This window comes from Microtus pennsylvanicus, chromosome 10 (assembly GCF_037038515.1).
Source record: "Microtus pennsylvanicus isolate mMicPen1 chromosome 10, mMicPen1.hap1, whole genome shotgun sequence".
NCBI classification, from domain to species: Eukaryota; Metazoa; Chordata; class Mammalia; order Rodentia; family Cricetidae; genus Microtus; species Microtus pennsylvanicus.
This window is the reverse complement of record NC_134588.1, coordinates 31,315,346-31,329,984: the sequence shown is the minus strand read 5'-3', so window position 1 is coordinate 31,329,984 and position 14,639 is coordinate 31,315,346. Positions and strand designations below refer to the sequence as shown.

Below are 14,639 nucleotides of genomic sequence, written 5' to 3'. Positions count from 1 at the left end.
GTCACCCTCTTAGGCACAGCTCTCGAAATGTAGTTCTGTATTGTCCCCTGGCTTGTGTTCGGTTCTCGGCACCCCATGAAGAAGCAGCTCTCCGTCTTTTGTCAATTTTCTCCCATTACACCGAGTTATTGCAGCCTTGGTTCATGGCATAAGCCAGGGACAAGAACACACCATGTTATACCCAAACTCCAACCTAGACAGGTTTTTGTTACTTTAGACATAGCTTTTTATTTGCAAACTACTTCCTTAAAAATAATTAAAATCAGACTGGACGGAGAGTTCAGTGGCTAAGAGCAAGGTCTGCTCTTCCAGAGGACCCAAGTTCAGTTCCCAGCTCCTGTATCGGGCAGCTCATTTCTGTAATTCCAGCTCCAGGGGATCCTTTGCTTTTAGCCTCTATAGTCACTGCACATACACACAATTAATATAAAATAAGAAAGGCTCAAAGAGGCCATAAGCCTTGGAGATGGAAGTTTCTGGACTTCGTGCATGACAGATAATGGTCTAGCACAGCGGTTCTCAACCTTTAGTATCGCTCCTCATACAGTGGTGACCCCCAGCTATGACATTATTTTCGTTGTTACTTCATAACTGTAATCTTGCTACTGTTACAAATAGTGATGTCAATATCCTGTTATGCAGGATATCAGATCTGTGACCCCTGTGAAAGGGTCATTCAGTCGCCAAGGGGTCTCACAGCACAGGCTGAGAATCGCTGTTCCAGTCCGTGCAGGTGTGCTAACTCTGACGCTGAGGGAGATAAAATCATCCCTTTTGTTTCCTAAGTGAGGACAGAAAACGCGGGGAAGATAAAAATCATCCTCTAAGTCACAAAGGTAACTTTGGAAGCGTCTTTCAAATCCAGAGCTTCAGAGCCCATGCCACGCAACACAAAGCAGCCTCTGCTCCATAAGCCAGTAAACAGAAGAGCTAGCCAGTCCCTCCCTCTCCAGAGAGGCAACACCTTGTCCTACAGCCCTGTCTTCCACTTCCCAAGTCATTCTTCCTTCATTCTTCGTGACATGTGTTCCAGACATGGTATGGCCCTCCATGGCTGCTTTCTATCTGCCCTTCTGAAGGTCTGGAGGCCACAAGTTCACAGTCCTCTGGGAGTGGCTGGCCAGGGCGGAATGCCACAGACGGGTGTGCTCGGGCCTGACACTGGGCGCTATGCTGTCTGCTACTTCAAATGGTGATTCCCACTCTCAAAACAACCAATTCCCCTCCCCCCTGTTCTTTCAGGTGCCAGAAATCATCCACTTAATTTGCTTCCACATAGACAGAGTCACCGATAAAGCTGCCCAGAGTACCATAAGGAAGACCTTCCACTTGCTGGTCCAGTCTCACACAGACGAGGTCATCCTGACGCTGTACAAGACAGAGGACCCGTCACAGAGGTTACCCGTCCCCTCAGCTACACATTTACAGGCCGCTAGTTGTCCTCTTAACGGGATATCTGTGTGTGCACGCACATGTTCAAATGTGGCTGCAGGTGTGTGCAGATGTGCACACGTGTGTGCAGATGTGCACACGTGTGTGCAGAGGCCAGGGGTGAGGTCAGGAGTCTTCCTCAGCCACATCGCATCTTACTTTTCAGAGACAAGGTTTCTCACTGAATCTGGAGCTCACCAGTTCAGCCCCAGGGACTTGACCCTCTGCCTCCCCCGTGCTGGGGTTATGGATGGGTGCCGCTGCATGCCACTTTGTGTGGAGGCTGAAGCTCCAAATGCATCTCCCCAGCCCCAGCTTAGGCTTAAAAATCTACTCAAGATTGAATATCTTCTTATTTATTTGGAGCAGAGTGATTCTAAGAGTTGTCTGCCATATTGCAGAAAATCTTTTTGTTTGTTTGTTGTTTGTTTGAGACCAGGTTTCTCTGTATATCTTTAGCTGTCCTGGAACTCACTTTGTAGACCAGGCTGGCCTCAAACTCACAGAGACCCACCTGCCTCTGCCTTCCAAATTCTGGGATTAAAGGCGTGCGCCACCACACCTAGGTCTTATTGCAGAAAATATTGGAAGCATGTATAATTTAGAGAATGCCAAAAAAATATAATGTTTTAAATATCAGCCAGTAGAACCTTCTGTTATCATTTGGGTATAATTTATGATTTGTCTACCTTCTGAAAGCAGTTTTTTAAAAAAAACTATGTATATAATGCATGCTATGTTATATTGTATATAACAAACATTATATATAACATATACTTATTATATATAATATATGTATAGTTAAGCCCGTACTATATTTTCTAATTTGTGTGCTTTTTCATTTACTGTTTTATTTCAAAGTTTCCTAAATTATAACCATTTAGTAAGTAAAAGTTTAATGGCTTCTTAATCTTATATTGTAAGGCTATATTGTATTATAGTTTTCTTTTTTAAATAAAACAAAAATTAAAGCTTGTGGCATGCGCCTTTGATCCCAGCACTCCAGAGGCAGAGGCAGGTGGGTCTTTGTGAGTTCGAGGTCAGCCTGGTCTACAGAGGGAGTTCCAGGACAGCCAGGACTATTATATAGAGAAACCCTGTCTCAAAAACAAACAAAAAGTTAGCATATGTGTAGCAAATTCACTTTTTAAACATATAGTTAGATGGATTCTCTAAAAGTCTGGTCACAACAATCATCACCACAACCATGATGGCATGTCCATGGCTACCGGTCCTCAATTTCTAGGACCAGCCCCTTCCTGAACCCTCAGTTGCTGGCAGCCACTGGTCTGTCTTCTAGCCCCATCATTTTGCCTTTTTAAGAATGTTCTGTATCTACAACCATATAATATGTGGATGGCTTAGCAAGTGAAGGTTCTGCCCCCAAGTCTGATGACCCGAGTTCAAACCCTGGGGCCCACATGGCATAAAGAAAAACAGATTCCCACAAGTTGTCTTTTTTAAATTTAATTTAGTTTTTTGAGTATGGGTGTTTTGTCTGCATGTGTGTCTGGGCACAGTTTGCATGCCTGGTACCAGCAAAGGCTAGGAGGTGTTGGATTCCCTGAAACTGGAATTCAGATGGTTGTGAGCTGCTACATGGGCTCTGGGGATTGATCCTAGGTATTCTGGAAGAGCAACCAGCGTTTTTAACTACCGAATCAGTTCCTCAGTTCTGTAAATTGTCTTTTAACACACACACACACACACACACACACACACACTCCCACACCTTTATTTTTAAGTAGTTTTAGTTCTATATGTATATGTACATGTCTGTATGTGAGTTTGTACACATGAGTATAATGCCCATAGGAGCCAGAAAAGGGCGTAAGATTCCCTGAAACTGGACTTGTAGGTGGTCATGATGCTGTCTGATGTGAGTACTGGGAACTGAGCTTGGGTCCTCTTCTAGAGCAGTATTTGCCCTAGATCTCTGAGCCATCTCTCCAACCCCCAACAAAAATTAAAAAATTAAGTATTTTTAAAAGTAAAAAAGAAAGTTTCTTTATATTTGTAGTTTGATAAGAGTGTTTATCACAAATGCATATTAAATTTAGTTAAAATTTTTATTGCATCTATTAAAGTGATTGTAATTTTTCTTTTTCATCCTGTTAATGTAACAAATTGGACCTTTTGGACTAAAGGTCTTTGCTCTTCTTTTTTTTAATTGTAGCTAATATATCTAAAATAAGTTTCTTTTTATTTAGAATATAGCTAAATCTTTGAGATATTTGGCTGTTGTATGTATTTGTATTATTCCTTTTGTTTTGTAGTTGTGGGGATCCACCCAAGAGCCTCATGCATGTTGGGTAAACACTTTACCACAAAGCTAGACCATGTGTTTTCATCCAATCTAAAAATTCATGCCTTTTAATTTGTATATTTAGACCATTTACAATTAATGTAATTAATGGTTTATTTGGATTTATGCACCATTCTGTGATTTGTTTTCTGTCTCTCTGTTTTGTCTATTATAGCCTCCTTTTCTTCATCTTTTTTAATTATTTTAAATAATTTTTCTTTCATTTTTTTTGTTTTTGCTTTTCAAGACAGAGTTACTCTGTGTAGCGTTTGGAGCCTACCATGGAACTCACTCTGTAGACTAGACTAGGCTCAAATGTACAGAGATCCACCTCTCTCTGCCTCCTGAGTGCTGGGATTACAGGCATGTGCCACCACCACCTGGCTCTGTTTTTCTTTACACACTCATTGGAGCAGATTTTACCTTTAACTTACTAGACAATTATGAATTTATATGGCCACACTCAGTCTAATAACTAATATCTATAACTTTAGGGAAGGAAGATAGAGGAACTCCCTTTGCCTTCCTGCTTCATATGATAGCTGTCATTCACCTTGCACTTACGTATACTGAAAAAACTGCCAATAGCTACTGTTTTCCTTTTCAACAGTCATGTATATTTCTTTCATTTGTTTGGTTTGGCTTTCTGAGATAGGGTTTCTGTGTGTACCCTTGGCTATCCTGGAACTCACTCTGCAGACCAGGCTGACCTCGAACTCACAGAGATCCGCCTGTCTCTGCCTCCTGAGTGCTGGGATTAAATGCATGTGCCACCACCGCCTGACAGTCATGTATATTTTTAAACTAAGTGGAGAACGAACCATTACAATTATTCAAATATTTGCTATTTCTGTTGCTTTTTATTGAAGTGCCTACTTCACTATAATAAAAATTTCTCCTCAGCTAAAATCTTTTTATTAAAATTCACCAAGAGCATATCTTTGGGTAATAACTTCCCTTAGTTTTCATTCATTTGAGACTGTTTCCTATTGTACCTTCATCTTAAAAGATTATTTTCACTGGATACAAAATCTGGGCTGACACTCCTGTCCCTTCCCCACATGGTTTCCTTTGTCTCAGGATTCCTTGAGCCTTTCTCTCTACCTGAGTACTTGAGGGTGACGGTGGGGTTGTGTTGGTTTGCACACAGAACTGGGGAAATCCTTCACTTACTGCCTCTGAAGGATCCCTTCCAAGTCTTTTAAACTCTCTTTGTTGATACATAGCACAGTTATCAGGGCCAAAACTGAGCCAGGGGACGAGGACAACAACAGGGAGGTTAACTAGGCTGTGGTCCAGCAGTGAAGGCCTTATGAGGTTTATACAAGGCCCTGATAGTTGACTCCAGCAAAACAGGCCCTCAACAACAGTAGTGATGTCTTCCTTCCCTTACCCACCAAGTCACATGTCTCTGTGTTCCAGCCAGCCAGTTTCCAGTCTGCAGCTCCTCCAGAGTCACCGAGAAGGATTTGAAAAGAACAAAGATCTACTCACACTGTCTGACTCACAGGGCCCCATTTTCCCACTGCTGGGGGCCGGGGGCCGGGGGGTGGAGGGACGACAGAATTTCACCCAGAGGGTCTGTTCCCTGTGTCTGGTGCACAGTTTTGCTCTGGGGTCATCTGTAGGTCAAAGTTGGGAGATAAAAGAGAAAGAACAAAATCGGGATTCTTACTCAGTGGATTTCTGCATTTTGGCTTCAGTCTCCAATCTGCCTGTTTTTATTAATCTTTCAGGATCTAATCAAATTCAAGTTTTGGAAATTAGATTGAGATAGTTGATAGTATTATTCGAGGCTCTGTATCCTCATTGATCTTTCTGTGTAGCTGTCAATCACGGAGAAAGGGGTGACGGAAGTCCTGTGTTTTCAAGTGTCTGTTGTTCTAATCGGTGGGAGAGCTAGGCTAGGGTGGGCTTCGCATTCTTGGTGGGCAACAGAAACTAAAATTGATTATTATTAATTTCTAATAATGTCCTTTTTTATTTTTTTCTAATAAATGTTCTTATCATGGGAAAGGAGTTTCTGTTTTATACTGCTAATTACAATAGACAAACAAAAACAGAAAACAAGAATCAACTTTAAATTTCACCAAATACCCAATGACGTACCAGCACAGATCTTTAACAATTTAGTCCCCAAGTGTTAGTTATTTTGATCAATTTCTTCTTTTTAAATAATGACTGGGGAGAATAATCTTAAAACCTCCTTTAAAGATTTAGATTTTTAATACTTATGGATTAGAAAGATATAGTTGTCAATTTTGACGTATTTTGAATAAATATGAAAAAATAAATGTTTTTTACTACATGCAAAATTATTATACAAGAGTGGTTAAAATATGTTAGCAAACCATTTACATGTGAATGTATTTATATTTACTTAATCTGTTAAATTCTTGATATTGTGCTCCTAGGTTTATCCAGTTTGTTAGAGCTGGGTATTGGCCCCTTGGATTGTCTATAATTTTATAATATTTCATTATGCGATTGTCCCATACTTTGCCTTACCCATTCTTTTGCTGACAGTCATTTGTCGTCAGGGTTTTTGCTGTTATTATGGTACAGTTGCAACATTCTTATTCCGACACCATGTTTAGATCTATGGGGGGGGGTGCCTTCCCTTCTCCGTATCCCATGCTTCCCTCTAAGGCTGCCCTTTAGTTTATCTTCAGTAAGAATCTGCCCATCAGCCCATCCATTTGTTCATTCAGGCCATCTTCCTTAAACAAGAGACTTGCTGTGGAACTTGCAGGTTGAGGTTTTGTTGTCCAGCCGTGGAAGGCCTGACCTCTCGTCTCCTGCTGTCTGCGGGTGCTGTTAGGAAGGAGCGGTCAGCCTCACTGCCCTCCGACAGAGAATGGCCATTCTTCCCTCTGCCTTTGTTCCTAGAGCGCATGTCATGCCACGTTGCCAGCAGTGAAATTCTCTTTTTGAAAAATATATTTAGCATGTGAGCATGTGTGTATGTGTGTGCTGTGTGTGAATGTGATGTGTGTGTGTGTGGGGGGGGTGTAAGCCAGACGACAATTTGCATGATTGCAGGAGTTAGTTTTCTTCCTTCGCATCGTGGGCCCTAGTGATAGAAATCAGCTGGTCAGGTTGGGGTGAGCGCCTTCACCTGCTGAACCATGCCTGAACATTTTCTTTGCCTCTTATCTTTTTTTTTCCATTTATGCCTTGATTTCTTCTCTTCTTTTCTTTTCTTTCTTTCTTCTTTTCCTTTTTTGAGATAGATTCTATACTGGCTGTCCCAGAACTCACTCTGTAGACGAGGCTAGGCTTGAACTCACAGAGATCCACCTGCCTCTGCCTCCTAAGTGCTGGGATTAAAGGCACGTGCCATTCATTACTCCTGGCTCTTCTGATGTTTCACAGAGTCCTAGGTGACTTTAGGAGGATATTAAATGGAGTTGATTAAAACTTGATTGTAGGGCAGTAGTAGTAGGCAGGAGGATCTCCAAGTTCAAGGTCAGCAGAAGTCTACAGCGTGAGCTCCAGGACAGCCCGAACAGAGAAATCCTGTCTCAGAAAACCAAAAGAACAAAACCAACCTCCCACACATACATTATTATTTATAGAAAATAATTTTTTTTAGATATTTACTTTTGTTTTGCTTGTGGTTTTATCAGATCCAGATGTGCAAAGATATGCTAGGTGAAAACAAAGATGTCTGTGAAAGTCTCTGCAGAGTACAGGGTGGTGGGAGACTGAATGGGGCTGTGACGGGAAGAAGGGAAGCCCCCAGCCCTGCCTCAAAGTTCTCTCTCTCTCTCTTTCTCCCTCCCTCCTTCCCTCCCTCCCTCCTTCCTTCCTTCTTTCCTTTCTCCTCTTTTTCCTTCTCTACTTCCTCCTCCTCTTCTTGGGTGAGGCGAGGGGGAGTCTGTAACCAAGATGACCTCAAACTACCTGTGTGGTTAAGAATGACCATGAACTTCCGATCTTCCTGCCTCCACCTCCCAAGTGCTGGTATTATGGGTACGTGCACAACCACACCAAATTAGTAGTGGCAGGGATTGATCCTAGGATCACACATACTAGGCAAGCACGCAACCAACCGAGCTGCATCCCCAGCCCCAGATGCAGAGATGCTGATAAAGCCACAAGGTAAGAACTTGACCTGATGTTCTCAAGGGCCCTCCACAAGCTTGGTCTTAGATGTTCTCAGGCCCAAGGGTGAAGTGAATATTTTCCTATTTGCCTATATTTGACAACCATAGGACAGGGAAGCCTTGAGGTGATGAAGTAGCAGAAAGAATGGAAAGAGAAGTGGCAGGGCAGGATGGAAGCGGGGAGCTGGGCCTGGGCTAAGGAGCTGAGAGCCCTTCTGGAAAGCAATGTAGATCAGCGGAAAACGGGCTGCCTGTAACTGTTGGTGGCTTCTGTCTCTACAGAGGGACAAAGAAATCCTGGGAAATTTTGGATTCCTTTCCTAAAGGCTACCAAGTGATCATGAAATATCTGCTACAGAAGCTGATTTCACCCCAGACACACACGGACCAGGAGACCAGCCATGGAACAGAGCTCTCAACACTGATTGTATGGAGGGGCAGGTGGAGGGCTGGGAGCTGGGAAGGAAACACACGGGGATTTCTGCTGGGCTAGCCTGGGCTCTAATGGACTAGAACCATTTCGGGACCCAAGTCTCTTCTAACAGCAACAGGATTAGAAGGAGGGTTTCCAACCAACTGACTTACCTAAAACAGAAGAGTTAGATTCTAGTTTTGAATATGGGGGGTGCAGTGAGGGGAGACAAACATCCCGGGCCTGCCCGAATGCTCAAGGATGCTAAGAAACTAAAGCAAGACCCATAGTTACAAGAGCACATAAGGCATTCCAGAAGCAGCCTGGCAGAAGTCGGCTCAGTCTTCACTCGCTGGCACACTGGCGACGGCACTGGGCAGGCCTATCCAGGTGCTAGGAACTATGAGTGACGATGAAGATAATGGCATAGTACTCTTCCCACTCCAGGTCACCAGGACCATCCATGAGCTGCTGCTGATCCCGAGCCAGCAGTCGGAGGTGCAAACCTTCTTCGCCTCCCTGTTCGTGGCACTGCTTTTCCAAATCTCTTTCCTGGTGACTAACGAGAGCACCGAGAGCGAGGACAAGCTGCATGAAATTGTTAGGTACCCTGGATCCTGGGCCAGTGTGCTAGGGACTGTGATCTGGATGCCAGCATCTTGGCGCCGCCGCTAGCTTGGCCCTTTCCCATCCCCCACGCTTACTTTATCCCTCATACATCAACTCAAGAAACCTTCCTAGGTTTTCTTGAAAAAAACTTGTAAAAGTGGCCACCAACATGGATGCAGTTTCTGTACTACAATAAAGTCAAAACAAGACTGCTGGGCCACAGATCTAGATTGGATTTTCCCAGCCTCTGCAGGCTTCCCATACCGCCTGGGAGACCCCTCAGCCCTTGTTTGCATCAGTTGTGAAATGTACTTGGTCTGTGAACATCCCGTGGCCAGGTTCATAATTCACAGTGGGAATCCCACCGGAGGTTAGGACGCCGAGGGTGTGGCTGGCAATGACACCCTGCCTCCTTCTCTGCCCTCAGTTCTTCCATAGAGGCCCTGAAGACCTTACTGCGAAGCTCTGGGTACATAGAACACATGTCTCATATTCAGACCCTCAGGGGCTGGGAACTGATTGTCAGCCCTGAAAGTCACTATGAAGGAGTCACTCTGCTGGCCAGGTAAGCGGGCATCCAGTCCCTGGGCAGGCAACCTGCTACGCCTTTGATCCTGTCCCGTGGCTCGGAATAGGGTCTTCCCTATTCTGAGCGCCCTATTGTTATCTCAGGTCCCTGGTCATCAAGAACTGTTGGCACAATCGCCCTGTCTTCAGTTTCCTCATCAAGACCCTTGAGGACTCAAACTGTGCCAATTACTTGACAGCCCTGGTGTTTCTGACAGAGGTGACTAGAGACGGTTGGACAGAGGGCAGTGGGGACAGCTTCCTGGGAAGCCAGTGCGCCCAGGGGACTCATCTAAAAGGCTCCAGAGGTAGAGAAGTGGCCTGGTTTACCCCAGTCCACAGATGAACTAGGGAAGACAGGAAAGAATTCTTTACTAGGTTTCATTGAGTCATAGGCCTTTATCCTCCTCAGATCAAGGCTTTGATTCTGCCCTGACCTTGTAGGGTACTAGTTTTCTCTCCTGCAGTTACTTCAGCTTTGACTAGCCACTCTGATTCACTCTATAAATCAGTCATCAGTCAGGGAAAATGTGTAGAAAATTTATACATGTATCCAAATTCTATAAACCCATTACATGCCTTTGCTTGTATGAAGATATGTGTGTGTGTGTGAGCAAATGTGTGAGTGTGTGTGAGTGTGTATGTGAGTGCGTGAGTGTGCGTGAGTGCCTGTGAGACTGTGTGAGTGTGTATGTGAGTGAGTAAGTGTGTGAGTGTGTGTGTGTGTGTGAGAGAGTGTGTGTATTATGTGGGTGAGTGTATGTGAGTATGCATATAAGGTTAAATTAGTCTCTAATATTCTATGTTCTTTGTGTTGCATTTTTGTTTGTTTTTAAACTAACTTTTTAGTCAGGATACAAGGAAATGAGTTTCACTGGGACATTTTCACACATATACAGCATTGTAACTTTGTTCTTATTCACCCCTCCACTTTCTCCCTGTTCTCAACCACATGCCCTTTTTGAGACAGATTCTCACTATGTAGCCCTGGCTGGCCTAGAACTTTCTATGGAGATCAGGCTAGCCTTAAACACACAGAGATCCAGACACAGATTGCTTCTGTGGTAGGATTAAAGGCATGCTCCACCATGCCTAGCCTCTTGCCCCTTTTGCTGGTCTCTTCTGTTTTCACCGCATGTTCTCCGTAAAACTCTAACAATAATGAGGTGTTTAACACAACGGTGATAATGCATAGCATATTCTGCTTCTAATTTGAAACAAATGCAAACAGTACTGCAGTAAACATCTCTGTGCACAATCTTTCCAGTATTATAGATGAGTGTCTTAAATAAGGATTCTAATAGTGGAAATATGAATGCCAGAAGTGTGGGTGGCCTCTGTGACTTTTGATACTGATGTCCAAGTGTTCTCCAGTAAAGTTTATCACTTTATGCTTTCACCAGCCGGGGCTGGGCAGGTTTTGAAGTCTGCCTTACTAGTTTTAAGTTACCTGATTTTGAAAGCTATTACACACATTTATTTGTTTGTGTGTGCATGGATGTGCAAACACATATGTGAAGATCAGAGAACAACACGCAAAAACCATTTCTGTCCTTCTACCATGTGGGTCCCAGGGGTTGAACTTGTATCTCAGGCTCAATAGCAAACACTTTTACCCACTCATCCACCTCACTAGCCCCAACCTATCTAAGAGAAGACAAAGATGACTTCTGAATATCAACAGAAGATAATACAATACCAATAATACTAGGACAGAAACAGGGATCTTCATTCTAAGATGCTAGCAGACACTTGCTAAGTATGCTAAGGATTTTCTTGGAGAATGCAGGAGTCTAACTAGCTGAAGGGTGCGTTCATACAGCAGGTCTCTGTAGGCGGAGACTTCTCGTTCATTTCCCTGCCGCCAGACCCGAAATAATCACACAGAAACTGTATTAATTACAACACTCTTTGGCCTATTAGTTTAGGCATCTTATTAACTAACTCTTACATCTTAAATTAACTCATTTCTGTTATTTTAGATTTTACCATGAAGCAACGAAATTATGTTACGGTGTGTGTGGGGGGGGGGTCACCACAACATGAGGAACTGTATTGAAGGGTGTGGCATTAAGAAGGTTGAGAACCCTGCTCTAGGAGATGCTAAGCCTCACACCACCTTTTTCTGATGCTGGGTGCCTAGTTCTTCGGAATTGCTCTGGGATGGGGTACAGGAATTAGTTTTCTCTAAGCTCCCGAGTTTACAGCTGTGACCTAGGCACAGCTGGTATTGGGGAACACTCTAGAAGTTCCTTCAAATGTTGTTGCCCAGCTGAGAAGAGTAGACACCCACCCACAGAAGCAGTTGCGAGTTTCAGGCTGGAGTGGAGTTAGCAAATTGTTTGTCTTCTATTCCGAAGACTTAGGGTTCGGGAAGTTCTCCCTTATCTTCAAGTCTAATTCAATCAAGTTCTTGCCTCCTTTGCAAACTTCCATTCGTGATGCTTTGTAGCTGCTTTCAGCCTGTGGCAACGCTGCTCTTTCCTTGAAATATTCTCCAGGCAGTTCATGGTCATGTCTTGAAAGGATCCCAGCATTATTTATAATAGCCAATAATAACCTAGATGCCCCTCAGCTGAAGAATGGGTTTAAAAAAAATGGGTTACATTTACACAACTCAGCTGTAAAAAAGAAAACCAATCACATCATGAAATTTGCAGGCAAATGGATGGAACTAGACAAAACCATCCTGAGTGAGGTAACCCAGACTCAGAAAGACAAACGCGGTATGTGTTCACTCATAAGTGGATAAAAGGAAACAAAGCAAAGGATAACCAGACTACGGTCCACAGCTCCAAAGAATTGGGAGCATGGGGGTCAGAGAGGAGGGTGGAAGGGAAGAAGAGAGTAAGGAAAAGGAGTGGAAAAAATATATAGCTCAATAAAAACAAAACGGAACAAAAAGCTCCCCAGTGCTAGGATCTGTGTCAGCTGCGTACGTTTCTCGTTGTTAACTCCCGTCATCCTTTCTCAACGATGCCCGAGGAAGACTTGCACCATGGGTGAATGACAGGGTGTGAACTTGTCCTTTAAGCTCTTACCAAGGCTCTGAAAACGTTAGATGACAACAAGACAGAATCTAGATCCAGTTGTTCCCTTGCCTACCTTCCTGTCGTTCTTGGTTTCCTCTTGCTAGCTGCTCTGCTGTCCAGAAGTGGCAGGCATCGTGGATGAATTCTCCACCAAGGTTCTGGTGGATTGGTTCAAGCGCGAGGAGCCAGCCATAGACTATCTATTCCTGCAGATCGCAGAGATCTTCACAAAGCACAAAAACACGGTGAAAATGGGAGAGGGGACAAGGACATTTCACCCGGAGAAGGAACAGGTGGACCTGGAGAGCTAGTGTGTCCAGTTATAGACAGGGAGACACACTGAATTAGGACATGGGTCCCCTTGAGGCCGGTTGTCCAGCATAGAATCCAGACGGACTTGGCCATTCATACTTCCTCCCATCCAGGAAAGGTCCTGTAAGTCACTTCAGAGAACAGGATCCCAGATGTACCATCCAGATATCCAGAGAGTGGCATCATCAGGACTGAGGGAGACAGTGAGGAGGGCAATTTATGGTGCAGTAGATGGAAAATCTCTATCTTTTCACCTCTGCCCACGGAGGGCAGAAATTTCCTGGCTTGGAACCCTTTTGAAAGCCCAGTTTGATCGCCATCCAATGTCGGGGCCATTCCTACTTCCAGAGTGAAAACCGCAAGAGCTTGTGTCCACTGGTCTACATGGAGGGTGGGACTGATGGGAAGTGCCGGTGGGGACAGTTTCCTGACTCTGCTTCTGAGCGGCTGTCCCTCTGTAGATGAGGCACTTCCACATCCTGCAGCCCTACGTGTTGAGCTGCTGCTACTCCCCCAGCAGTGAGGTGGTGACGGAGACCTTCCTCATGCTGCGGCGCATCCTCAGGGACCTCACCTGGCATCACGCCTCCTCCTTCATCACTGAACTGGCCTTCACTTTGGTCCACTTCTTTGAGGAGGTAAAGCGCCCCCACCCCCCCCCCGGGATCTAGAGGTCGCTCTCTTACCCTAGGTAGCTGCGACCCAATGGAAGAGGGTGGAGCTTTTTTTGTGTGTGTATGTGCGCGCGAGGGGGCAGTTTTGAGACAGGGTTTCTCTGTGTAACAGTCCTGGCTGTCCTGGAACTCACTTTGTAGACCAGGCTGGCCTAGAAATCACAGAGATCCACCTGCCTCTACCTGCGAAGTGCTGGGATAAAAGGTGTGCGCCGCCACCACCCGACTGGGTGGAGTTTTCTTACAAAGCCCTTTCCTTGACCCCAGTGAAGTTCTTGGGAGACTGACTGCTTCTGCACTCCTGTTTTGTAATTGTCAACAAGAGGGCAGAGGAGAGCAGCACAGGGGAGCTGTGTTGCTGAACGAAGTGGACGGGGGATGTGCACGGGAGTGTGGTTAGTGGGAGCAGAGTTGAGAGCCCTTCTGACCTGGGTGGGCAGCGCAGGAGCAGAGGTGCTGGGGTCTTCCTGAGTGTGTCTCTTCTTACACAGGAGTCAGAGGAGCTGCGCCTGATAACCTTCCAGATCTACGGAAGTATCCTAACTAAGGTCTCGAAGATGGCTCTTGTCTGTCCCCTGAGGCACCAGATCCTCAACTGGCTAGTCCTCCTTGTGTCACACCTGCAGGATGTAAACGCCGACGTGGTGGAGGTGAGAAGCTGGACTGTGGAGCCTGGCGTTCGGTTCTTCCCGGAAGTTAATACAGAACATGGTGAGCCCTTGGCCAGGGCTGTGGCAGGATGGTGTAACACGGAGGGGGCCCATTAGACTTTGCTATTGGAGATGCTCAGCGAGTAGAGGTGATTGGCTGTTGGGCTGACTCTCCTCCAGCTCCAGTTTGATCCAGCTAACTACCAACTCCACTAGAAGCTGGTGGGCATGCAAACCCTAATTCAGGAAGTCTCATAGTGGCACCAGCTCCTCTCTCTGCTGCCTTGCCTTGGTCCTCGCGAACTTTCTCCTGACTGTTGTCTGCCCTTACCTTCCCAAGGAAGGGAGATGGGGCTCCTAGGGCAGGAGAGCTCCAGTTGTGGTTGTATTCTGGGCAGAGCAGAGAAGCCTGGATTATGACAGACCGAGCTGTGAGCCCAGGAGACCACAGCTAAACACTCAGAAACCACTGCCTTGATTTGTAACAGGAGACCTCTTAGATACATCCAAGGATGCTGCTGAGCATATGATGGGGAGG

General features: G+C 45.1%; 1 protein-coding gene across 1 annotated transcript in view; it reads left to right on the top strand.

The window, feature by feature from the left end:
* The window catches only part of LOC142858110 (maestro heat-like repeat-containing protein family member 7), a 32,925-nt gene that overhangs the window by 15,380 nt on the left and 2,906 nt on the right, over positions 1–14,639 (top strand). The window contains exons 12-19 of the mRNA XM_075987330.1: positions 1,243–1,397; positions 8,128–8,272; positions 8,705–8,854; positions 9,271–9,431; positions 9,539–9,653; positions 12,570–12,710; positions 13,239–13,415; positions 13,943–14,101. Of these exons, the coding sequence (XP_075843445.1) occupies positions 1,243–1,397; positions 8,128–8,272; positions 8,705–8,854; positions 9,271–9,431; positions 9,539–9,653; positions 12,570–12,710; positions 13,239–13,415; positions 13,943–14,101 (1,203 nt within the window). The remainder of the gene's footprint in view (positions 1–1,242; positions 1,398–8,127; positions 8,273–8,704; positions 8,855–9,270; positions 9,432–9,538; positions 9,654–12,569; positions 12,711–13,238; positions 13,416–13,942; positions 14,102–14,639) is intronic.